Source organism: Spizellomyces punctatus, assembly GCF_000182565.1.
Source record: "Spizellomyces punctatus DAOM BR117 chromosome Unknown supercont1.1, whole genome shotgun sequence".
Lineage (NCBI taxonomy): Eukaryota > Fungi > Chytridiomycota > Chytridiomycetes > Spizellomycetales > Spizellomycetaceae > Spizellomyces > Spizellomyces punctatus.
Genome location: NW_015971537.1, coordinates 1,280,543 through 1,305,849, shown reverse-complemented (window position 1 = coordinate 1,305,849; position 25,307 = coordinate 1,280,543). Strand labels below are relative to the sequence as shown.

The 25,307-nt window shown below is 46.1% G+C and overlaps 7 protein-coding genes across 7 annotated transcripts; 3 read left to right on the top strand and 4 right to left on the bottom strand.

Moving 5' to 3' along the window:
* Positions 1-388: 388 nt before the first annotated feature.
* SPPG_00476 (voltage-dependent potassium channel beta subunit) lies at positions 389-2,323 on the bottom strand. The gene is made up of 10 exons (XM_016748801.1): positions 2,180-2,323; positions 1,988-2,055; positions 1,905-1,925; positions 1,655-1,842; positions 1,478-1,586; positions 1,343-1,419; positions 1,227-1,265; positions 945-1,166; positions 782-869; positions 389-716 (listed from the first exon to the last, which is right to left on the bottom strand). Exons 1-10 carry the CDS (start codon positions 2,257-2,259, stop codon positions 583-585), a joined length of 1,026 nt encoding a protein of 341 aa, XP_016612812.1. The 5' UTR covers positions 2,260-2,323; the 3' UTR covers positions 389-582.
* Positions 2,324-3,362: 1,039 nt separating this feature from the next.
* On the bottom strand, positions 3,363-5,125 carry SPPG_00475 (uncharacterized protein). The gene is made up of 6 exons (XM_016748800.1): positions 5,095-5,125; positions 4,616-4,957; positions 4,408-4,545; positions 4,292-4,343; positions 3,709-4,223; positions 3,363-3,641 (listed from the first exon to the last, which is right to left on the bottom strand). Exons 2-6 carry the CDS (start codon positions 4,793-4,795, stop codon positions 3,570-3,572), a joined length of 957 nt encoding a protein of 318 aa, XP_016612811.1. The 5' UTR covers positions 4,796-4,957; positions 5,095-5,125; the 3' UTR covers positions 3,363-3,569.
* Positions 5,126-5,805: 680 nt separating this feature from the next.
* On the top strand, positions 5,806-8,597 carry SPPG_00474 (uncharacterized protein). Its single transcript, XM_016748799.1, has 6 exons — positions 5,806-6,302; positions 6,370-6,487; positions 6,544-7,072; positions 7,126-7,477; positions 7,546-7,912; positions 7,973-8,597. The coding sequence occupies exons 1-6, from the start codon at positions 5,985-5,987 to the stop codon at positions 8,338-8,340; spliced, it is 2,052 nt and encodes a 683-aa protein (XP_016612810.1). The 5' UTR covers positions 5,806-5,984; the 3' UTR covers positions 8,341-8,597.
* A 566-nt stretch (positions 8,598-9,163) lies between these two features.
* On the top strand, positions 9,164-15,427 carry SPPG_00473 (PAS domain S-box protein). The gene is made up of 13 exons (XM_016748798.1): positions 9,164-9,911; positions 10,000-10,181; positions 10,249-10,327; positions 10,393-10,509; positions 10,567-10,639; positions 10,707-10,763; positions 10,819-11,290; positions 11,349-11,466; positions 11,532-12,985; positions 13,049-13,356; positions 13,437-14,195; positions 14,260-14,726; positions 14,797-15,427. The coding sequence occupies exons 1-13, from the start codon at positions 9,252-9,254 to the stop codon at positions 15,166-15,168; spliced, it is 5,118 nt and encodes a 1,705-aa protein (XP_016612809.1). The 5' UTR covers positions 9,164-9,251; the 3' UTR covers positions 15,169-15,427.
* SPPG_00472 (uncharacterized protein) lies at positions 15,386-19,086 on the bottom strand. Its single transcript, XM_016748797.1, has 5 exons — positions 18,287-19,086; positions 17,693-18,217; positions 17,423-17,633; positions 16,654-17,359; positions 15,386-16,593 (listed from the first exon to the last, which is right to left on the bottom strand). The coding sequence occupies exons 1-5, from the start codon at positions 18,740-18,742 to the stop codon at positions 15,639-15,641; spliced, it is 2,853 nt and encodes a 950-aa protein (XP_016612808.1). The 5' UTR covers positions 18,743-19,086; the 3' UTR covers positions 15,386-15,638.
* An 851-nt stretch (positions 19,087-19,937) lies between these two features.
* Positions 19,938-22,457, top strand: SPPG_00471 (drug:H+ antiporter-2 (14 Spanner) (DHA2) family drug resistance MFS transporter). Its single transcript, XM_016748796.1, has 8 exons — positions 19,938-20,114; positions 20,201-20,480; positions 20,556-20,685; positions 20,759-20,938; positions 21,006-21,160; positions 21,221-21,589; positions 21,660-22,013; positions 22,082-22,457. Exons 2-8 carry the CDS (start codon positions 20,212-20,214, stop codon positions 22,371-22,373), a joined length of 1,749 nt encoding a protein of 582 aa, XP_016612807.1. The 5' UTR covers positions 19,938-20,114; positions 20,201-20,211; the 3' UTR covers positions 22,374-22,457.
* Positions 22,458-22,724: 267 nt separating this feature from the next.
* On the bottom strand, positions 22,725-24,331 carry SPPG_00470 (uncharacterized protein; the record flags this gene model as incomplete). Its single annotated transcript, XM_016748795.1, has 5 exons — positions 22,725-23,498; positions 23,559-23,643; positions 23,704-23,831; positions 23,906-24,059; positions 24,126-24,331. The coding sequence occupies 5 exons, from the start codon at positions 24,329-24,331 to the stop codon at positions 22,725-22,727; spliced, it is 1,347 nt and encodes a 448-aa protein (XP_016612806.1).
* Positions 24,332-25,307: the final 976 nt, after the last annotated feature.

Here is a 25,307-nt window from a genome sequence, read left to right as displayed (position 1 = left end):
GCTACCAGAAGGGTAGACACAGATCTATTTGCGCGTGCAATACATGAATGGGACGTGACCACATCCGAGCGTAGGGTATTTTTTTTTATCACATCTTGGACATCGTTGTGTTTTGACAGGTCAGGTCGGTACGACCGCTCAAAAAACACGCTCAGACAACTCGTCAAGCACTCGGCAAACAAGACCAATACTGGAGCCCATATCACACAACCTGTTGCTCCCTCAAGATATCGCTCCCGCCCATAGCAGATATAAATATATGCGCATCAACTTTGGGGTTACCATCATGACTCAAATGACCCCTAGATACTTTCCAAAAGGAAACCCGAGCAATATGAACCAAAACGAGGTCGAGACCAAAACATACTGCGCCACGATGACGTAAAACTCCGATTTGAAGTTGCTCTGGTCACATGTTGAAAAACGTCTCCACTTTTGTGGGTTCAACAGTTTAATAGTCTTGAAGACAAATATCTAACGCATATACGACGATGCTAAAGATCGCCACATAGAACTATATATTTAACCGCCAATGTCGAAACAGCCTCTGGTCTCATTCTGGCCATGCCATGTGTGCACATTCTAGTAACGGTCCACATCAGCCTTTGGTGCATTGTCCAGGATCTCCTCGATCTCAGCCAAAATTTCGGGAGTAAGCTTAGGTAATATCTCTATGGCTTTCACGTTTTCCACCACCTGCTCCGGTCGACTAGCACCTAGTTCCACATAGTACAATCAGCAAGATGTCTACTAGCTGCCATTTTGAAGGGGTGAAACGTACCAGTGATAACGGTAGACACGTTGGGGTTCTTGGCACACCATGCCAAGGCCAATTGTGCAAGAGTGCAATCAAGCTTTTTAGCAATCGGCTGCGATACGTGAGCGTTAGGACGTATTGTTAAAACATTGCCCTGCATTGCCTGTAGCAAAGCGATAAACTATACCTCGAGTTTCTGAACTTTGGCGATCTTTGTTCTGCCTTCCTCAGTGTCTAGTGCGCTAGCTCTAATACGCTGGATCACAGCACTGTCCTTTAGGGCAAAACGAGAACCATCTGGGACGACCCCGGCGTTGTACTTGCCCGTCAGGACACCAGAGGCAAGGGGTGACCAGATCGTGGTTCCTAGACCGTGCTTTTTGTACAGAGGGGCGTACTCGACCTCGAACTGATAAATTAATTAGTAAATCTATAATCGCGTCCGCTGTCCGCTTCAGTGAATAGGTACCCTCTCACGGTGGAACATGTTGTATTGGGGTTGCTCCATCTGTTATTAGAAGTAATAATTAGCGTCAGCGTCGCCAACCCTGATCCAATGCGATGTGCGCTCTTAAAAAGTCTTACCAAAGGTCCAATAAGACCAAGTTTCTCAGCGATCCGATGGGCGTCGCTGATCTGCTCCGCGGACCATTCGCTGGTACCTATGCAGTTGATGAGCGTCTGCTTCCCTTATTAAAGGTTCTCCAAAGTATCACTCACCCCAGTAAAATGCGTAACCCTTTTCAATCACCCAGTTGAAAGCGCGAACTATTTCCTCCATAGGGGTCAAGTTGTCCGGACGGTGGGCAAAGATAAGATCCACGTAGTCCTGACAAACCCGAATAAATCTCGTAAGTAATAAGCATGCACCCGCGTGTGATAGTGTTAACTGCATACCAGCTGGAGACGCTCAAGAGCAGCCTTTGTTCCCTCGACAATGTGCTTGCGGGAGAGACCTGTGTCGTTGGGCCCTTTTCCACCCCAGTAAATCTTTGTAGAGATCACCAGATCACTGCGCTTCCAGCCAAAATGCTTGATCGCGAGTCCCATAGCACGTTCACTTTCACCTCCAGCGTATACTTCGGCTGATGACGAGAGTATCATATCAGATTTGGCACGGTCACGTAAAGTCACCACCCGGAAATACCATTGTCAAAAAAGTTGATGCCTGGATGATAGTGAGCTGTGAGTCTTTAACACTTACTATTTCAAACGCGAGGGTGTTCGCACCTGCATCATAGGCGGCTTTCATACACGAGAAAGTTGCTTCATTACCAACTTGTCCCCCAAAGGTAACCCTGCAGGTAAAAGAGATTGTGGCAAGATGAATAAACTAGCACAGTCAACGCCCCAGGCAACGTCCGAGAAACCTCCATCTGTAGATCACAGCTGGGAAACAAAGCACATGAACGCCGCACCCACCATCCTCCCAGAGAGAATACGGAAACCTTTAGCCCACTACGGCCCAAAAAGCGATACTCCATATTTGTGTTGGCAGCCATTATTGCAGGTTCAGTCCAAGATGTTATTGCAGAGTCAGTCCAAGATGAGAACAACAAGGAAAACCGTATTTCAAATCGAACTGCCATCGCCGTCACACATGTCGTGATCACGTGGGCGCAGCGATCACCCACGAAATCGCTAAATAGGAATTGCTGTTCCCTGCGGAATTTGGCCTCATGTGCGTTCGGCCCCAAAGTAGGTCGACATCTCTTGGCCACATCCAGGAATCTCCCCAGCCTATGCATTCCAGTCTGATATGATTTCCCATTATTTTCCACCAAGCAATATCATGGGGAGGAGGAGTTGTATACAGCATGGGTTCTGGTATTGCTTTACTCACGCCAGCATGGCTGCTGCTCGACAGCCTGCTATTCTCCTTGTATGTGCTGTAAGTGTCAAAGCGGATGGACGCCCTTTGACAGTTGTGATCGCTTGCAGTAAAAAGCCCGCGTAGAACAACGCGACTGAAATATGGAACATTCGCTGGGCTTGGACCTAACATGTAGGAGGTGTACATTTTGATATTAGTGAATTTAGGTCGCTGCCAAAGGCCCTCTATCTTTTGTCAACGTTCAAGGAGAATTGCTTAATGCCTTGTCTCCAAAATGCACCAGTGCGATAATTGTATTCGCTTCCAGATTTTATGCAAAACCTAGGTCAGTATCAGATGGGCCTACATCAATATGTGATCTCAACTTCCCCGTCACTTGATATCACCTAAGCCAATGACGGTCCGCACCTATACGCTCAAATGTGGTTTATATTTGCATCAGCCTTTTGCTATTCCAGAACCAGGTCAAGCACACTCAAAAGTGAACACGCAGTGAAAGTTTGAATGTTCCGTCGGAAGATTCCTTAACCAATTCAGAGAAACCACTAGATCAACATGCATTATTCACACTGGCATGGAGCTATACTCAGCCCGCAGTTTTCTTTTCGCCAGATTCCAGTCTTCTTGTCGTATTCTTTCCCTTTCTTATCAAATAAGCCTAAACTGTTGGATAGTCAGAGCGAACATCGTGCCGTATATATTTCCCGCAAGCCAGGATAGTTCAGCATTGTTTTGGCAATTTAAATAAATGCATAAGAAAACGGCGCAAAATCCGGCATAAACAGATATCTTCAATACTTTCATGATGAGATGTCCTATGTACAAACATACTATCCAATACACAGCACCATCCGCAAGTAAATAAATGTATAGTACTGTGTAGACTCCGGCGATGTTGTCCCTATGTTTCCATCCCTGGCTCCTTAAACCAGAATGTCTTCCTACTGAACCTTTTTACAAGTCGATATACCAACGTCATCACTTGAGGTCTGCCCAATCTGGAGTCTTGGCAGCAAATTCTTTCCAAGTGGTCAATGGCTCGTTCACGATCTAGAACAAAATTGCAAAATGTCGTTAGAAATCGTTCACGATAGGCTTCTGGGAATGCTAGAAGTACCGAATGACTTTCGTCAAGGCTTGCATTTCCATAATATCCAAACTCTTCCAGCAGTTGCATGTTTTGTAGCATTTCTTCCTGTACAAAGTCCGGCGCTCCGGTATAAGCTATTTTTTCTTTGTAAACGCTGGGGGAAACTTGCACAAATTTGGCAGTTTTCCCTGCTTCTGGCTTAACAGCCTTGAATTCTTCAACTATCCGCTCGAGTGTGTAGTACTCAGTAGCTCCAAAAATACGTTTCCCTAACGTCTTCTCTCGATGAAGAAGAATGCCTTTGACAAATTTTCCGGTATCTGCTGCCGCATCCAGCAAGGGGACGGGCGCACTGGCTGGTACAGGGAAAGCGAGTGTGTACGCTTTCGTATCTGGGTCGGGCCGGAACATGCCGCTGGAGAGATTGCTCATGTAAAATCCAGCCAAAAAGAAGGTAGCTGGGATGCCAATAGAGCGTATGTACTCTTCGACCTCGGCTTTGGAGTCAAAGTGAAAGACTTTATCGAGCTTCCCTCCGGAGACTATAGTATGGCGGACCTGACGGTGAATTAATTTTCTCCAATAGTGTCATTCACATGATGGCACTCACGTTTGGTCACATTCAACAGACTGCTCCAGATGAAGTGCTGAACATTGAGTTCCTTTGTACATGTAAAAGATGTTAGCGGCTGCATGATCGGCGTTGAAACCCTAAACGGGGCACACCTTTGCGACATCAGCAACGTTCTTCCCCTGTTGTATTTCCGCTTCTGCACTTTGCTCCTCCCAATAGTTTGTTACCGAAAATACTGCATATGCGCCCTTGAGCGCTGATCGCAGAGAAGCCTTGTCTTTCAAGTCCGCCTAGGGATGAACAAGGCGCAATCAGATGCGCTAAAGATATCATCTGGAGGGAACTGACAATTCAGCATACCTTGATAGTCTCAGCCCCCAGCTTTGAAAGAGCTTGAGCGCTCGGCTTTGACGTGTCTCTGGTTACGGCGCGAACTGAGAACTCTGCAGCAGTTTTGGGATCGCTCAGGATTGACCTGACGACAGAGCCACCTTGAGCACCAGTTGCTCCGAAAACGACAAGTAGTTTCTTGGAGGACATGCTTTTGCTGGATATCGAGCGATGAATGACTGATTCCAATACTTGGGGAGCGAAATGCCAGCTATTATATTTAATATAATTACAAATCTGACACTGCCATCATCGTGGTATTTCATCATTCGCACGCGATGACCTTTAGATGTGACTAACTCGAAATGGTTGCTTAAACAATACTTGAGTATTCGATATAAAAGGACAAACGTCCGCCGTTGAATGCAGAAAGGTTGCTTGGATGCTGAATCACAGTACGCGAAAACAGACGGGACATCCAAACCCTGGTGCATCACAAAAACACTCACAGTTTCATCCCTCTGGCGCGGGCAGATACCTTGAGGACGTCAGGTTCCTAACGATTTGCAAGAAAAGAAGGCACGTTTTTGGGTCTCCAAGTCACGAGCATGTATGGTTGTCGGAGTGCCGTGATGAGCAATTGAGCCAATGTGAACTCCTCAAGGGCATGACAAGCCCCCAAGAACTTGTTACTGAAACACAATGATCGAATCCGCAGAGAAAGACAAGACATTTGCGACGAACCAAACCTAAGAGTGATGCGCTGCTTGAACAAATTTACAAAAGAAAAAACAATGTCTCCCTCGAGGACTGTACCGCAACACTCGATATGTAGCAACCGCAATCAGAGTCATATACGATGGTGCACGCCAAGATCTGCACAAACTTGTTCCCTGGAATCAGCCTAAAAGCATGATGTGGCCATTCGTTTCAAAGCCCCAAGTCCGTATCTCATGCCAAAACAGTTCAAAAACTTACAATCCATCTAGTTCAGAAGATCGTTAATGAACTAAAAACAATAACCGTCATGTTATATCGATCTTGCACTCGATCCAAATACATCTGTTATATCCGTTGCACCAAATTGGACTTATCTCCTTCTTTGGATAAATGTGTGCCAGAATTGGGGAACCTATCATTGAGCAAGCGAATGATCAAGATGAGACTGCATATACTCTAGGGACTTTCGTGATAAGCCAATGAATTAATTAACGATAACACACGCGTGTGGAAACACTCCAAAACCTTTATCTTGACATCCTCTTGTGCGATCTTGAGATAGCAAATCACATGAGATGCTCTTCGCAAAGGGAATCTCTGCCTATAAAAGCATGGCTTTGTTCTCAAACTTCTGACCACCATAAGGTTTTTTATTTTTCATTAGTTGACAGTATTCATCATGGTCACATCCCATCTTTATGCGAATGACGGTCGCCCACATCCATTTGATCCTCTCTCGTTGGCCGAAATTGAGTGTGCGGTCGCCATCGTTCGGAAAGAGCACGGTGACCAACTGGCTTTCAATGCCGTAACCCTCTCAGAACCCAAAAAAAAGGACATGCTAATATGGTTGGCGGATCCTGAAAACGCGGACCGCCCACTGCGAGCAGCTGAAGTGGTAGTTGTGCATAAGAAGGGGTTTTTATATGATGGGGTTGTGGATTTGGAGAATGGGAAAATCGTAAAGTGGGAGACGATTGAGGGACAACAGCCCACGGTATGGAGAACTGGGAATGTCAATTATGCGAAATTGAAGACTTGATGCTATATCCTATTTAAACCAGATTACCATGGAAGACTTACAGAATACAGAAAAAATCGTGCGCTCGGACCCAAAAGTCATTGCCCAATGCGAGATCTTGGGTATTCCAAAAGAGGACATGGATAAAGTCTATTGTGACCGTAAGTTCTCAAAGTTCCACCAGTGAAACCTGGCTCTTACATTTCGTATTCCGTAGCTTGGACAATCGGATACGATGAGCGATTTGGCAACAAAGTCCGGCTCCAACAGGCCTTAATGTATTATCGACCGCATCCTGACGATTGTCAATACGCCTTTCCTCTCGATTTTTGTCCCATCGTGAACCCCGAAACACAAGAAATCATTCACATTGATGTTCCGCCTGTGCGTCGCCCCATCAACACAATTCCTAGCAATTACCATCCAGAGGCCATTAAAGCAGATGGTGGATATCGGACAGATATTAAAACGCTCAACATTACTCAACCAGAAGGCGTCAGCTTTTCGATGGCCGGACGAGCCATTACTTGGCAAAATTTCAATTTTGTTATTGGCTTCAACTACCGGGAAGGAATAGTGCTACATAACATTACCTACAACGACAAGGGCAAGGTTCGGCCCATGTTTTACCGGATCAGCTTGGCGGAGATGGTCGTCCCCTATGGAAATCCCGAGCATCCCCATCAGAGGAAGCACGCCTTTGATCTGGGTGAATATGGGGCTGGATATATGACGAACTCGCTATCGTAAGTCATCCAATCTTTTTTGTGATTTGGGCTCTTCCCTGACGATAATACAGTCTCGGCTGCGACTGCAAAGGGGCCATTCATTACCTCGATGCCGCATTTGTGAACCGTGCCGGCTCTGCAATCACGGTGAAGAACGCAATATGTATCCATGAAGAGGATGACGGAATCCTCTTTAAACATACAGATTTCCGAGATGGCTCGTATATTGTTACTCGGGGTCGCAAGCTGGTGGTCTCCCAGATTTTCACGGCGGCCAATTATGAATATTGTGTTTATTGGATATTCCACCAGGATGCCACGATACAGTTAGATATTAAGTTGACAGGCATCTTGAACACATACGCGATGGCACCTGGAGAAGATACGAAAGGATGGGGAACAGAAGTTCACCCTGGTGTTAATGTAAGTTTGGCGGAAAAAATATCATAATACCTTCCGTAAATAAGTGTTAACGCTCCGTAACATCCTAGGCTCATAATCACCAGCACCTATTTTGCCTTCGCTTGGACCCCCAAATTGACGGTAATGAGAATACTGTGATGCAAGTCGATGCTATGCGAGGACCAGGTGAAGTTGGGTCCGCGGAAAATAAATACGGAAATGCCTTTTACGCGCAAAAGACAAAGTTTACCACCGTCAAGGAGGCCATCGCGGATTATGATGGGAGTACATCGAGGACTTGGGATATATGCAATATGTCAAAATTGCACCCTTATTCAGGCAAACCTGCATCTTATAAGCTTGTTTCTCGAGAAGTCCCTCAGTTCATGCCAAAGGAAGGTGGCTTATGCTGGAAGCGTGCAGGATTTGCCAGACATGCCCTGCATGTCACAAAGTGTAGGTTGATCTCAGGATCTTTTTCTTGAATATTAGTGTCTTACCTACACCCTCCCACAGACGATGATGCTCAAGTACATCCGGCTGGCAGACACGTCCCTCAAACCTCAGGGGACCCGTCGCGAGGTCTCACGGAATGGATTCAGGCTAACCCGGACCAGAATATTGATAATGAGGATATTGTCGTCTGGCACACGTTTGGTCTGACACACTTTCCAGCTCCTGAAGATTTCCCAATCATGCCTGCGGAGCCAATGACAGTGTTGTTGAGACCCAGGCACTTTTTCCGCAGGAATCCAGCTTTGGATGTGCCACCTAGCTATTCCGTCACCCCGACCGAGGCTGCGAAAGGGGCTGCGGGATGGGATGGAACGGATCGGCACAGTATAAATGCTTTGGCGGAAACGAATGGATGTTGTGCAAAGTGAAATGTTGCACTGTGGGCACGCGAGAATACGTGTAGGCAATGAGAACAAAAGTGGTTTCCATTATACTACAAAAAACTAGGAGGGAGAGCTTGCAAGAAGGAATTGAATTGTATTTAGTTCAGAAGTTGGATGGATGTGAGTTGGCGTAACGACCCAGAGCCAGTACTAACATAGTCAGTAAACATGTGTAATTATCACCACCATTCCCCACGTATCAGGGATCCTTGATCAGCGAGAAACTGAATTTACAATGGCTGCCAAAATTTGGATGTCGCCTGTCAACAAAGTTATTTCTGATTTCCTCCTAGAAGATGGCGCCCGTCCATGTTTAAGCTGCGGCTGTCTACACTGGATGTGAATCCTTTCTTCATCGTTTTGTCGAAGTTGTCTTTGCTGTCTTCAAGACCTTCGGCGCCAGTGATCACGGCAGCAGATGACCTTTTGTATAAGCCATGAGGTTGGCACTAGCAAATCAATGGAAGAGCTATCAAGTGGTCTTGACAGCAACCTTGGCCCTTGTGTTTGTCTTGTCCATCCATCTGCTTGCTGACATAAGTATCAATTTCATCTACATCGCAAAAGGGCATATTGCAGTTTAACCTTAAAACTTTTCCCGATCGAAAAGTGCGCTCACGTGGTATGTGCGATATGAAATTGTAGGCGTAACCGAAATCCAAGTGGGCGGCGAGCGGACCTGTTGGATACATAGGCTCTGACTAAGCAGGCTTACCGGTGATCTGGATTTTACGTCATCCAAGTCACATGACTAACTTCTAGGTGCAGCCGCGGAAATCGCCAATCTTTCTGCCAGACACTCTGCAAACGACCAGGGGCGTGTACACAAATCGTGGTTGACCCATTTGGACAGACGATATCTTACTTTGGAGAGCTGGATTCTGGGCATCCAGCAAATGGCAGCCTCTGTTGTCGGCAACGCGGACATCAGCTCTGACTTGTACTTGGCTGACTACCTTGACGTCCTCCCACAACCCTACATCATTATCACCTATTCAGACGCCGAAACCCACCCTATTTTCAACTATGCCAACCCTGCCTTCTACGACCTTCTACAGCCATCCTCTTCGAGACTTTCGCGACAAGATCTCTCTGGTGTTCCGGCTTTAAACCTGTTACCTGGCAACTACACGTCGACACTAAAAGATCTCCGCACCGCGGCATGTTCCATGACAGTGAAGACTGGCGTTGCCAAGAATTTCGAAATCATTTCCACCGATGCAATCGACCGTATTCAAGCACAAGCGATCAAGCTGGAGATTGAATGGGTGGCCACTTGCATCAAGGAGCGCTACTTTGTTTTGAGTGCCCAGGCGATAGAGCACCGGGAGACTGAAGAACCTGTTCAACCGGAGACGAAAGTCAGCAAGGATTATCTCACGACGCAAGCACAAACGTCTGCGTCTGACAACACAATTCGTGATGAGGATACCGCCAATTATCCAAGGGTTCATTCATCATCGTCTGTCAACCTAACCGACAATCAAGGAAGACTGGATCCTGGTTCAGGAATTGATTCTACAGAGTCGAATGACTTGTGGAAAACTATTCCAAGGGTAAGATGATTTTACCCATGATGCATCGCGATTTCATTCGTGGTCCAACTCAAAACATTATGGTATTGATATATTGTTTATTTTGCAGTTTGCAGACTCTTTGGCGGGCGGGGGAATAATGGGTGAAATGTTGCGCAATTTTGATTGGTCCAATACGCCATTGGGTCGCATTTCGTCATGGCCACAGTCCCTTCTCACCGCTGTTTCCCTCACGATGTGCTCCATGTTCCCAATGGCGATATGGTGGGGACCACAATTTGTGCTCATCTAGTAAGCAGATAGGATTGCATGCATTTAGCTATTCCCTTTGCTACTTACTAACACCGCTTTTGCTAAGCAATGATGCATACAAGCCAATTGCCGGATCAAAGCATCCATGGCTTTTCGGCAAGGCAGGCTCTGAAGCGTGGAGTGAGGTATGCATCCGTGATTGAACACGAGAATTGGGATAGCTGAGCTGACCTTTGACGCCTTCCCCTAGATTTGGGATACGTTGGAGCCAATGGCTCAGAGCGTAATGCAAGGCGAGCGATGTTACTCTGAGGATCATTTACTTTTTATGGTTCGCAATGGATATCCGGAAGAGACATATCATACGGTATGATATGAATATAAATTATTTATGAATGCCTTAATAACCTTTTACGCAATCTAGTGGTCCTACGTACCCATACGCCAAGAAGATGGTTCGGTCGGAGGATTGTTAAACCCGACCTTTGAAGCTACTGGTGAGGAACCTCTAGCATTTGTGAGAGAATGTTATGATTAGGCTCTTACAACGTAAATCTTTTGTAGGCCGAGTCGTTGCGGAGCGCCGCTTAAAGACTCTGCGAGAGTTTGGAGCGCGAACTGGTATGCAACGATTTCTCTCTTCTCAATACTTTTCACTTCTAAGCACTTTGAATAGCAACGGCCAAATCTGTCCCAGAAGTCTGTTCCATAGCTGCAGATGTCATGAACGATAGTCACCATGACATCACCTTTGCGTTCATCTATACATGCAGCGTCGATAATACAGGTTGTCAACCGAAAATGCAGCAAGCTAACTCGCGAACCGGAAATATCAAGCTTCACAAACTAAAATTGATCTCGGCTGTGGGCGTGGAGCACGGGTGCAGTGCAAGTCCTGACAATGTAACAATAGATTTGCTTGGTGATCCCCCGGAGGATGAAATATGGCCGTTCCACGAAGCGTGCGCAAAGAAAGCCGTTGTGGAGGTTTACGATCAACAGCTGATTGGGGGAATTGAGGGCCGAGGATGGGGAGAGAAGTCGCGTATAACAGTTGTCTGTCCGATCACGGCGAATGATGGCGATGATATATTGGGAGTTCTTGTGGCGGGATTGAGTGCGAGACGACCGTACGATGAAGACTACCGGTATGCTGTCGGCGAAAAATTACTGATATTTCAATGCTCATTTGTAAGCTTTTCCTAGCACGTTTATGGAACTCCTATGCCGTCAAACGGCCACGAGCATCGCAACCGTAAGGGCCTACGAAGAAGAATATCAAAGAGCCGAAGCCCTCGCCATGATTGATCGAGCGAAAACTGCTGTACGTTTGCAGCTCTTTGCATTAAATATTCATATACATACTAAAAAATACTTGCCATGAACCAGTTCTTTAGCTCAGTCTCCCATGAACTTCGCACTCCCTTAACTCTGATCCTTGGACCTGTTGATGATCTGCTTGGCGAACGAAGTCAACCTCTCAATAAAAGACAGCTGGACCTCGTTCACCTGATTAATAGAAATGCTCAGAGGCTACTAAAGTTAGTAAATAGCTTGTTGGACTTTAGTCGAATTGAAGCCGGACGCATGCAAGCTACGTTCAAGGAGACGGATCTGGTGACATTCACAGCGGATTTAGCTAGCTTGTTCCGCAGCGCCATCGAGAAAGGTGGAGTGCAGTATATAGTTGACTGTGAGCTCGACGGGCGCACGGTGTGGGTAGACCGTGACATGTGGGAAAAAATCGTGCTGAACCTGATCGGCAATGCTTTCAAGTTTACGCTTCAAGGGAGCATCAAAGTGAGTCTCCACCCTAACGAGGACAAGTCAGGAGTCATTTTTGCGGTCGAGGATACTGGGACTGGTATTCCCTCCCACGAAATCAGTCGAATCTTTGAGCGGTTTCATCGTGTAGACGGACAGAAGGGGCGCAGCCATGAAGGCAGTGGTATTGGATTGGCTTTAACACAAGAGCTGGTTCGATTACATGGGGGAACCGTAGAGTTACGTAGTGTGTACGGGCAGGGAAGCACATTCTCCGTCTTTCTTCCATATGGTACCTCACATCTTCCGCAAGATCGGTTGTCAGAGACCAATGAGGATGTGTCTGATTACATTATCGAATCGAAAAGATCGTATGGGTACGCCATGGTTGAGGAAGCCAAACGATGGCTCTCGCTAAGTGATGATGATACGGCGGAACATTCAAGTACCGCAGACTCTACCGAATCCAGTGTCCCGAGCAATACTGTGCCTTCTACAACACGCGGAAGTAAGGTGCTGTTGGCCGACGATAATTCGGACATGCGGCGATACGTGAAGACTTTGCTGAGTAAATGGTGGGTCGTGACGGACGTTGCAGACGGACAACAGGCACTGGATGCAATAAAACAGGAAATGCCCGATATCATTGTAAGCGACGTCATGATGCCGGTATTGGATGGCTATGGTCTCTTGAAGGTGATTCGGTCCCTCCCGGAAAGCAAAATGCTGCCAGTGATATTACTTTCAGCTCGAGCTGGTGAGGAAGCTCGAGTCGATGGGCTCCAGCTTGGCGCTGACGATTACCTAGAGAAACCCTTCTCTGCCAAAGAGCTTGTCGCTCGCGTTCATACTCATTTGGAATTGGGAAAATTAAGGGTTGAATTGGAGCGCAGGGTTAATGAGAGAACAAGGGAGCTGGCAGAGAGTGAGTGGAGGTATAAGGTGTTGGCATCCCTTAGCCCGGTTGGAATTTTCCGGTCAGATATGAAGGGACAAATCACCTATGCAAATGACAAGTGGTGGGAAATCTCTATGCACGACAGGGAAAAGGATCCAGCCGCTGTGAACTTTATTGAAAGGTATAGCAAACGGAAAATCTGCTATCTCACGTTGGTGTGTCAATGCTGATTCTCCATTTATAGCATTCATCCTGAAGATCGCAAACGTTGTCAACTTCATTGGCAGGACGCAATGAATGGACGTCAGTGCAATATAGAATTCCGGTGGAAAAATACTCGAACGGGCGTCGAGAGGTGGTGTTTGGGCGCAACGATGATCGAATACGATGAGGCTGGGAATCCGGTTGGTCATATCGGGACGTGTACGGATGTGACTGAGCGGAAACGACTGGAAAAAGAGCGACTTGATGTACTCGAAATGGCTGAAAAATACCAGCGACGTAGAGCAGAGGAGGCGGAAGCGGTCAAGAAGCAGCAAGAGTTATTTATTGGTAGGTTTTTTTGTTGGATTGGTTTCAAAGGGGTTTCATTGTGTTGCAGCAGACAGCTGATGGCATGATTTGTCAAATAGATATGACATGCCACGAATTGCGCAACCCACTCAACGGCATATACCACAATGCCGATCTTCTGCATGAGTCTCTTGAAAAAGTACAAAAAGAAGTCGATGGATTGCACAAAACTGTCGAGAGTGTCGAAGATATAAAACTTCCTGCATCAGCTCCCGTTACAAATAGCCCCGTTACACGACAAACGTCCAAGCCAAAAGATAACATGATTCAGAGCGTGAAAAAGGTGACAAGATGGTTGGGAGCGGAAGTCATCAACGATCTTGAAGCGGTCGAAACGATCACACTATGTGCACAACATCAAAAACAAATTGCGGACGATGTCCTGCACATGTCCAAGATCAGCATGAACCTTTTGGTCCTTGCCCAGCTCGAGTTCCAACCACGGGTAGAAATTACCAAAGTCCTACGCATGTTCGACACTGAAGTCAAGTTAAAGAATATTGATCTGCAATATAACATTGGGACTGGCTATGAGGCGTTATCGGTGGACTGGGTACGAGGGGATCCGACCCGGTTGGCGCAGATTATGATCAACATCTTAACCAATGCCATTCGGTTTACCGAAAAGGCTGAGGTTAAAAAGGTGGTTGTCACCCTCGATGCCAGCGAAACCCCACCGAGTTTGCCAAACCAACCAAGTTCAAAAGGTGCAGCTTGGGATGGTATGGTGAGTAGTGGCTCGGAGGATGATGAGAAGGCGGATATGCAGAGTTTGTCTTCGAGTAGGAGTACAAGTAGCTCGGCGACGATTAGAAATGGTGAGACTACTGAATACGTTTTAGGTCATAAATGGGAACTAATATTTTGTTTGTCGTTTGAAAGTCCAAGTTCCCGCGGCTCCGGTACCTTCATCTTCCCCAGCTACCTCTGCCAATGCTATTTATGTTCAAGTGACGATAGCCGATAGTGGTCTTGGCATGACTCCCGAAGAACAGGCCATGCTTTTCCGCCGATTCGCACAAGCAAGTCCAAAAACTTATGCAGATTTCGGCGGAAGTGGGTTGGGTTTGTTTATTTCTAAACGACTAGTGGAATTGCAAGGGGGCAATATCGGTGTAGATAGTATCAAGGGCCAGGGGACGACTTTCACGTTCTTTGTGAAGTATGAAACTGTCGAGAGGAGGGCCGAGTCTGATATCGGGGTGGAAGGAGCGACTGGTAGTAGACAGCCGAGCCAGCCGCCTGCGGCACAATCCCGCTGGACGAGTCGGCTACCAGCACAGACACCTGAGAACAACCCTGCCGAGATGGTCGACGGAGAGGTCAAGATCAGTATCCTAATTGTCGAGGTAAGGCCCCCTCTATTAATTTTTACTCTTAAGTACAGGACCTGGTTACTTATCCGCTTCATATCAACAGGATAACATGGTGAACCAAAAAGTTCTCAAACGCCAACTGGAAACGCTCGGTTATTCTACCCAAGTAGCAAATCACGGCGCAGAAGCAATAGACATACTCCAACGACAGGAACGAGCATTCGATATTATCCTGATGGATATCGAGATGCCTGTTATGGATGGCTTACAAGCCACCGTCAAAATCCGGGAAATATATGGCAATCGATGGAGGATACCTATCGTTGCTGTGACCGGTAATGCACGACGAGAACATTTGGATAAAGCCCTGCAGGCGGGGATGGATGATGTGATGGTCAAACCGTATGTGAAAAAGGATTTGGTGGAAAAGATTGAAATGCTTGTGCAGCGACGAAGAGCGGATATGCGACGATGACATGTGGACAAAAAAAAGTACGGTCCAGCGACCTATTGAATTGGTTTTTTTTTTGTGGGTGGTGGGCATGAGTGATGGACACTTGGTTGGGATGGATTTTTCTTTTTGTTTTCTTTTTTGTTTCTTTCTTGTTGCATGTGGATATATATTTTTATCGTTTTTTTTTGTTTGCCACTATGGCCTGTAACTGTTATTGGGTGCGTAATGGGCTTGTACTTTGTAACTTAGATATCATTTAATGTATATCGCGGTAGTTCACTATGCATCTAGCGTGAGTTTCTCATTTGTGTGCAATGTCTGTTTTATCACAATGTTTGCCTTACGAGGAGGCGATCGATTGTAAAAGATCCAAAAGGTAGGCTTCATAGGTAGCTACTTTCTGCTGATAGCACTAAATCAATGTCATCTTGCATCCGTCAAAGCTCCTTCTTTGTGTTTTTAAGAAATTGACTCTAACATTCATTTTAAAATCACCACCAGAGACTTGCCACGAAAACCAACAACATCCCCATTACTCCTAGGTCCACCTTACGAATACCTGTCCCAGAGCTGATAGAAAGGAAACTCATCGGTCCCACACCCCACTCTACCGTAAATCTCTCTGTCAACTCTATCGCCAATCCTTCGATGGTCACGGACCCCCGATCAGCTTTATAAGAAATCTGGCACATAATCTGTGCATCATTCACTCGGACCTGTTGGACAGGTTGCGATCCGAGTATAACAAGTTTTGTCAACTTTGGTAAGTCATTGGGTTGATATCCGAATGTTCCATCCGCAACCATTTTTCCATTCGATACTTGAAATGAGATGTTTGAAGTATGATTATCGACGTTGAGGGATTCGCCATCGTCTAGGTATAGCAATCCTTGTGCATTTCCTTTCTCGTCTAACGCTACGATAAGGGAATAGGGATTCTTGCGGGATTCGGTAGTGGTGTAGCCAGGTTCTTGCATGGGAATCACGTATCCACCGCGAATATGCACGGGAACGTGCCCCAATGGTGCATCAAAGGACATGTTACGTCCTTGTCCATTGATGGGGATCAAGGTTGTAAAATCGTACCAACGGGATTTGGGCATGTAGGCCGTGACGGATGTTGCTTTCTCGGTAACGACGGGTGAAACGAGTAAAGCGGGTCCAATTAAGAATTGGGCATCGATCCAGAGTGTTGGTGCTTCGGTTGGGAACTCGTACATGAGGGCTTTCCATGCTGGTGTGCCCTGTGCGGAAGATAGGTAGAGATGGGTGTACATGTAAGGGAGGAGACTGTATCGATGACGGAGATGTGTTCGTGATGCTTCGGCCACAGAGTTCCAGATGTAGGCTTCTTGGGAAATTGTGCCCCGGATGTTGTGATTGCGCATAAAAGGAAAGTACGCCCCTACGGACATCCAGCGATTGCATAGTTCTTCAGTAGTGTTGCTACATGTACGAAGCAAGTTAGAGGCAAGGGTCATCATCTCAGTGGAATAGCACAAGTACCTGTTGAACCCGCAAATGTCTGGTCCAATCATGGATATTCCGTACATCTGGAACTGCAATACGCCGACCACAGAGTAATGCAAATGTTCCCATGTGGCATGATTGTCGCCTGTCCAGTGGTAGGTGTGCGCACCGCTTGATGGAAACGTCGATCTGGAGAGAACGAACGGGCGTTTGTTGGCTCTTTTTGCAATTAATGCCTTTCGGGTTGCGATGGCCCACATGTGGCCGTATAGGTTGTGTACATCTACTTCACTGATACGGGGTTTGTCCTGTCCTCCCCAATGTGTGGCATTGGTTTGAACAGCATGGTCAGAGAGATTGGCGAATTTATTGTTGATTTTGTAATGAGGTTCTAGCTGTTGTTCGATTGGCATTGGTTTGTAGGCTCGTTTGTGGAGATTCCTTGGCAAGGTTGAATACGGTAATGGTCTTCCTTGTCGCGCAGCTTCGATTGAGGCATTTAAAAAGTCTGGTGGAGTAAAGTCGTCGCCTCCAGGTAAGTCAAACGGGGTCTTTGGTTGAAAGACTGCCGGATCAGGTGCGTCCAGTCCGCATGGTCCGTAACAAAATGAAGAGGGTTCATTCATGTCGATCCATAGGCCATCAACGTCGAGGGTGTCCAGGAAACGAGAAACTTCATCGGTCCAGTACGCACTGGCATTTGGGTGGAACCAATCTACAAAGGCGGTGTAACCAGGCCAAACTTTTATTGAAGAATGTCAGCAAACTGTTTATGGATAAACTATTCAGTATTCAATGCCAGTACCTTGTCCGATGTAATACTTGTGTTTCTCATCTGTATGAGTTGCATCATTTTGCATAAAGACTTGGGCATCCAAACCGCGTTGGTAAGGTGTTGAATTCGTGCTAATGCCAGGGTCGACAATGACTACAAAGTGTTGCGCCGTTTGATGAAGTTCTTTGACAAACTTGGTCATTAACTCTTTGGGATATTGAATCGGGTCAAGCGTAAAGTCCTACAAGTATGATTTAAAAAGATTGGCTCTGGTTACTGTACTAACGGGAAAAAAGTTACCCTGTATTTGTCCATATAATCGATATCCGACCATATCGTTTCGAGTGGAATATTTGCGTTTCGATAGTTGTCCATCACCCATTTCAAATTGGTGATATTCTTATATCCCCACCGAGATTGATGAAAACCCAAATGCCAATAGGCAGGCATAGCAGGTCGGGAAATGACTTTGGTATATTCGGCAACAACGTCGTTAGGATTTCCACCCAATGGTGCGAAAAAGGTGAGGTCAAGAACTCCACCAATCGTACGGTATCTAACGATGCCATCACGAAGAATAAAGTCCATTCCGTTCGAGTTGCGCAGGTAGACTGCATGCGCTTTATTTTTCCGCATTTCCATGTACATGGGATGACTACCGTAAATGTTTTCCTCCGTGGGAGTTGCAACATCACGAGCCCAGAGTGCTTGCGTGGTGCTTTGCTCATTACGGCGGAAGCGACCGATAAACTCGGAACCTCCGTAAATGTTTGCATGGGATGGTACGCTGGTCGTGACTTCAAGGTACTGATCCTCGTAAATCAGCTAAAGCAAGGCAAGATTGAGTTTAGGAACTTAATCAGTGAGAGGAGAGACTAAATTGTTTAAACTAACTTTATGAGATGTGGTGTCGAAAATCACTTCATTATCCTCCACTCTTATAATCTTGAAACCAAAGGGCTTTGCGACGTACTCGAACCGCAAGTTACTCTTGTTTTTTTCACCGTTCTCTGCTTTTGGGATCGGCACAATCTCTGGAGGAATGAACCAGTTCTCCTGAGGTGTGTCACGGATGAGAACACGCAGACGCTCGCGAGTTTGGTATTCCACAGTGATGTCCAGGTTTGGGTAGTCTTTGCCGTAAGCATTACACGGCTGGTCGCTCAGAGAGAGTTTGGCAGAGAATCGTCCGACGGAGGTGTCGGATGCATCCGACAGGGAATAACCAGAGCATTTGGATGTGTCAATTAGGGCAGCGCTAGGATTGGCATCATCACGCTGGTGGATGGCAGGAATCCCCGCTGTTGCTTTGGCAAAGAGAATGAGGCTCAGAATACGTGCAGCACGCATTACTGACTGAAATATACTACGCGTGAAAAGCGTCAACACCAGACTGGAATATCAAAAGTAGCATGCAGCTTTAACATTTCTTTAAAGGCCGGCATGCTTGACAAGGATCATGCTGGGGGAACATGTAAGATAATCATGAATGTTTAAACCTGCTTGATCGTGACAAGGTCAGGTCGTCCAATCGATGAAACCGCCGTCCATCCCAGCCATCCAGCTCTACCGCTGGTGTTTAAAAAATGCCCGACAATAAGCACAAAGCGTTCTATTCTGGCTTTGGGCGCCATCTCGTCGCGTGCTGGTCGTGTGCTTGTAAATCACCGGTGCGCGGAACCCTCCGACTCTAGAGGGCTCCGGGCTGTCTTTGACAAGAAGGACAAAGGGAAACATTACCACCTTTGATTTTAGCTTTGTTAGTTGGAGACAGTTGTTGCGTCCCTAACTTTCCGGATGGACAGCAAGGCTTCATATCGCTCATCTCCCTTCCTTCTGTTATGTTTTATTCGACACGGCGGTTGCATTCCTTCACTACAATACACCTCTTGTCACCTGTCCTTTGTTGAAATTGGATGTCATCAAAGTCCAACCAACACTCCCCTCACCCTCAACGTCATGTGATTACCTGGACGTCAACATGTCGTCAAGATCGCCATTTTTAATGATCAATGGAGGGTGTTCCTCCGTTGGGGAAATATGCAACAGCAGCGTTGACCGCTGGCAACACTTTTTTTACACAGACGCGAGCGGAAACTTGGAAAAGCAAGATTATAAATCACAGTTGTTGAGTAGAAATGCTTTAATCTCATTCCCGCTCACTGCCGGTCGTAAGGGCCAGTAGTAAACGTCTACGTGGCAAGTTTCAAACCTACTTACCCACTTGCTTGCAAGCAAGTTATCCATACTTACCCACTTGCAAACAAGTTATCCACCAAGCACAAAAACAAACACTCACACATGCATAAATAAATCCAATTGGGAAAGAGTCCGAAATCTCTAGATGAGTCATTGCGGGAATTTCGGACAAGTTGCGTTTTGAACTTCCGCGGAATTTCAAAGAAAACTTTTGTTTCAATCACCAATGATGACAAATGGGAAAGTCCCAGCGCGCGTCTCCTCTCAAACGACCGTGGGAAAAAAGAGTTTCTTGGACCGTGGGAAAAAAAGAAATAAAATGGAATTATGGAATGATTTGAATATTTGGGAATTGATCGCTTCCCCACCTGTTTAAAGACTTTGAAATCAAAGGCAAATTGCCTGCAAAGAAGAACGGGCGTTGAAGGCATTTTGGACAAGACTCACCTCCTTTCCCATTGGATTTGTTCCTCCGTTTGCTTGCTCCGTTTGTGAAATAGCGCTAGCTACATCTTGCCAGCGAGTGAGTATAAATAAGAGGCCATTTGGGCACCTCTCTTCTTGCCTACAGATAAATCTCATACCCATCCCATCATTTGTTTTTAAAAGGTCTGATTAAAATGGCTCCATCCAACGAACAATCGACGGACCCGGTTGCCCCATCTGTGTCCGAAGAAACGCTTGTAATTCCCCCAGAATCTATAACGGGTGCTGACGCCAAAGTCCCCGACAATGTCGACAAGACAGTCGCAAAAATAGAAGACGAGAAAACCTATGAAATAAAAGAACACGATCAAGATGTTGAAGCCCCAGTTACTACCGGCCATCCACCAAAAGGACATGTCGCTGTCCCGTTGCCAAGACTTCAATTTGTGCTCGTATTTGTTGCGTAAGTTTCCAATATTCGCTCGCAGCTAGTGTGTATCTGCAAAAAGTGGGTGCTGACATTGTATATTTTTTCCAGGCTGGCCATGGCCCTTTTCCTTGCTGCTTTGGATCAAACAATTGTTGCGACAGCAACTGCGCGCATTGCTCAAGACTTTTCAGCATTTTCAGAAATTGCTTGGATTGGAACCGCCTACTTATTGACAGCGGTGAGCCTTGGACATTTGTGGGCAATTACTATTTTCCCTTTAAACTAATTTGATTACGGCGTCTTTTGTGTAGACGGCAGTCGCACCCACTTATGGCAAACTAGCAGACATCTTTGGACGAAAGCCAATGTTTATATTTGCTCTCCTTGTATTCGAATTTGGATCAGTGATCTGCGGTGCTGCTCAAAATATGGTCATGCTGATCATTGGTCGGGCCATCGCAGGAGTTGGAGGCGGTGGACTTTTTGCTTTGGTACGTACCTTGTAAACTATTCGATCGGATCGCCATCGTTAGGGTTTCTAATGACATCCGTACACAGATTTTGATCATTATTGCAGACCTGGTCAGCTTTGAGGATCGTGGCAAGTACCAAGGGTTGATGGGCGCCGTTTTCGGAATTGCCTCCGTTGTTGGTCCTTTGCTGGGTGGTGCATTCACTGACCACGTATCGTGGAGGTGGTGCTTTTACATAAAGTAAGTGTGAAACTGGAAGCAGTCAAATCATCGATTTGATTTTAACCTTTCTTCAAACAGCCTTCCCATCGGTGCTCTCACTGTTACCGTTGTCCAATTTACCCTCCGCATTCCTTCGCCAAAAGGCTCTATTCGCGATAAGCTTCACCGTATTGATTACATAGGCACAGCCCTTCTCATCACCGGTCTTATCCTGATCCTGATTCCACTTCAACTCGGAGGTTCAGAGTGGGACTGGTCTGCTCCGCAAACGATTGCGCTCTTTATCGTTGGAGCAATTATTCTCGCTGTATTTGTCTATGTGGAATTGAGAGTGGCACAGGAGCCTGTAATTCCAGCCTCGGTCTTTGAGAACCGTAGTGTACCTGCCATTATCGCCATCGCATTCTTCCTTGGTGCAAATTTCTTTTCATTGGTGTATTACATCAGGTATGTTCTAGGGTGCTTTTTGTGTTGATACTTTAATCCTTTCGCCAACATCTGTTTTCTCCTGTTATAGTATCTACTTCCAAGTCGTCAACGGTGATTCGGCTACCAAAGCGGGTCTCCAATGCATCCCTCTCATTCTCGGCGTATCGGTAACCTCAATCGTCGCGGGTCAGCTCATGTCTAGGCTTGGCGTATACGTCCCCTTTTTCTATATCGGTGGGATACTCCTCACCATCGGTGTTGGTTTGATTTCGACTCTGGACTCTACGTCAAATCGTGGGAAGCAAATTGGCTTTTTGCTTCTTTCTGGCATTGGCATCGGAGCAATGATCCAAACTCGGATCATTTCAATCCAAGCAAGTGTTCAAGTACAGAAAATTGCAGTCGCGACAGCTCTTGTTAATTTTGCTCAAACATTGGGAGGGTATGTACTTGGTTTTACATATGTTGTAGTGGAGTCGCAGAATCTCATCAAAGAACATATTCCACCAGGGTGATGGGCATGGCAATCGTTGGAACTGTCTTCAACAACGTCCTAACGGACAAGCTACAACAATATTCACCCGGAACGCCGTTTGAAGAAGCCACAAAACACGCAACCGAAATTCACAGCTTCGCCGAACCCCTTCGATCAAATATGACCCGCGCGTTTACAGAGTCACTTCGCACAACGTTCATCGTCCTTATCCCATTTTCAGGGCTTATTGTCGTACTCACGTTGCTTGTGAAACAGTATAGAGGGGCGTTCAACCGAGCAAAGAGTGTACCTGCGATGGCAGAATAGTACTTATTCTAGATATGCATTGTAAATTCACCTGTATTAATTCTTGGACCTTTTAATGATATTTTCAGAACGTGTCTATTACCACTTGTGTGCTCTATTCCTTAATCTTTTGACATGTGCGAGGCAAAAGAAGGAAGATACATGCAAAGATAGCCAACGAGAGATCTAGCCAGTATCAACAGTCATTGAATAATATATAGTTACATAGTGTCATAGTAAATAAGAAAATAATATATGCTGTCGAATAACTGGCTTCCTCGACATTGCTTTAATCTACCAGAGCCCTCCTCCATTAAATGCCGCAGTTTAAATCACATAAGTAATACATCTAACGCTACGAGCTTGGTAGCTTTAGTTCCCCAAAAGTTCCGAGAGTTTCAAGGTCGCTTGTGTCGTGCACGCTAGAGATGCTGTCAAGAACCACGTCTCGGTGGCGATCTGGGCCCATCTCTTCTTTTTTTCCGGCACACGAATGACAGCAGCAGTGGGTTCGCACAACATTTTTGGAGCTACAGCGTTTTTGTATTTGGTGGCATTCTTCGGCCGGGGCGGTGTCAGTGCCTTTGTCTTAGCCACACTGTTCTCGTACTTGGCGGTCTTTTTCGGCTGGGATGCCTTCTGTGCCTTTGTCTTTTCGCCTTCCAATACCGTAGAACGCTGCCCCTCTTTAAATGCCAGAATACGACTCTGAATGGCGGCCTCCTCGCTCTTCACCACGTTCGATCCCTGCTCCACCGCGTCCGTCAAAGCACGATATATTTCATCTGCATCGTTAAGCCAATGGTATTTTCTGCTCGGTTTCGGAACAATGTTTCTGGGTTTGGTCATATTCTGACCGGTCAGGTAATCCAAAAGAAGCTGACATTGTGGGGCGACCAAAATCTCCACCTCTTCATGAACATGAATTACCATAACGACTACTCTGCCTTTCAAGTCTGCAAAGACTTGCTCCATCGCTTGTTTTGAGATCTTGTCGATTTGTGTGGCGGTCAAGGTCCTGTTCCCTGCGAGGTCCCAGCAATAGGAAGCCCACAAGTTGCGGGCGATTTTGTCCCATACACCATACTGTGCATATAAAAAGCATTGCGTTTGGCCTTCGATAGGTTGGTGACCCTTTGGTTTGAACTGGGGATTGTTCATATCAGTAAGCGCCTGAAAAATATTTAAGGTTTGTTAATCCCTTACCTCGCCAACTGTCAAATCTAAGGGACTATCCTGCCACATCATGTCTGGATAGCAGCGTTCATTATTTGGTCGACGCAATGTGAGGCTAAAATAATATCGTCAGCGCCAAACATCATTTGGCCGGCAGCAATTAAACCCCACTTACTGTATCCGGTCTATCTCCTTGTACAATTTTAAAAATCGTTTCCAATATCCCGTAATTGCATTTTGATTTGTGATCGGCATTTCCAAATTCTTGATGTAAGAGTTCATGTGATTGTAGTATTTCATCGACTGCATGATCCCACATTTAGCCACGAACCGTTTGATGAACGTATAATTGAATTCTCGGAGCAAGTGCAACTCACCGGCCAGGTTTGGGTACCCGGAAAGTTCACGCTTACGTCCAGATAATTATCTTTGTAAATATGTTCAAAATTCGGCTTGAGTACTTTCTTCCAATAGGATTGATTGGAAGGTGGAGGGAGATCTTCGCTTCCAGGTGGTACAGGCCAAGTGAATCTATGAAAGAAAGACCAAAAGTTTTAAGCATTTCAATGTGATATAAGCAAACTATGATGGGCTTACCCCGGTGGTAATTCAGGTAGCTCGGATTGTTTACGGCTGCCATTGCTTCTCAGAAGAGGAACCGCAACCGAAAAACTTCGAGGGGGGAGAATCTGTCGAGCCAATAATAGAGAGCTCGAAGCTTGGATGGCTGCATGCTCCCGAAGAAATAGACGGCGTTGACTGGATGCACAGGTGGAGGAACTAGGAAATAGGCCTAATCCCATCCTAATCGGCCGGGGAGCATATCTAGACAACATCCCAATTATGATGGTAGTTTGGCAAAGAAATAATAATTCCGAAAAAAAGGGCTTGTGGGGAAGAACATTTTGAACTCTCGACTTTTAAGATAATTGAGTTTCCTTCTTGCCATCGGGCTTTGCTTTGTTGCATCAACACAAACGACTTGACCTGTCATAACCTCTTGGCTGTCTTGAATCATTTTCCGACTGCCATCTCATTCACCTGTCAAAAATCGGATGTTTCCCATTTAACAAGTATCTATTGCTACCGGTATAGCCCGCATGGGGCGTGGCATTCCAATACGATTTACACAATATATGCACATTATAGACACGACGGCCAGAAGGTCACCTTATTTTGACAGGTAAAACATGTTGTTTATCCACGTGATTATAAATTTCAATGATGATGCTTGTTACTGGATGATGCGAAATGTAGATCTAAGTCATAGTTACAAAATCCAGTTTGTCGGTTGGACACCCATTTGCAGAAAGTGCTGCACGGATGGTCCAGATAGTATATAGCGTACAGCGTTGAGAGAGATTCTGCCAGTCCAGGTGGCCCGTGAGTGAGGCCTATGGTAGCAATGACGCAGGTTCGGAGTACTGCAAGTGGTGACAATGATGGTTCCTGGGAGTACTGCTGGTCAAACCAAAAAAAGTCTCGTCCAATCTACATGGTATGGGGCTCACAAACGTGAAATGATCTGCTGAAAACGTGTGCGGACATATCGGTCCTGGTAGGTGACACGGCGGTGCTGGCCTGGTAGGTCTGCATACATGCAAGCGGAGAGATACTTGGGGATTTGAATAGCGTCATATATAATAAAGAACTAGCTGCACTGATGCCTTGCACACTTGCTAGATGTAGGCAAATGCACTGAAGGTAACGCAAGGATGAAGGTGGGACAAGCACGTTATGATTCCGATGCTGATCAAGTTGCTTCAAGCGTTGTTTCTA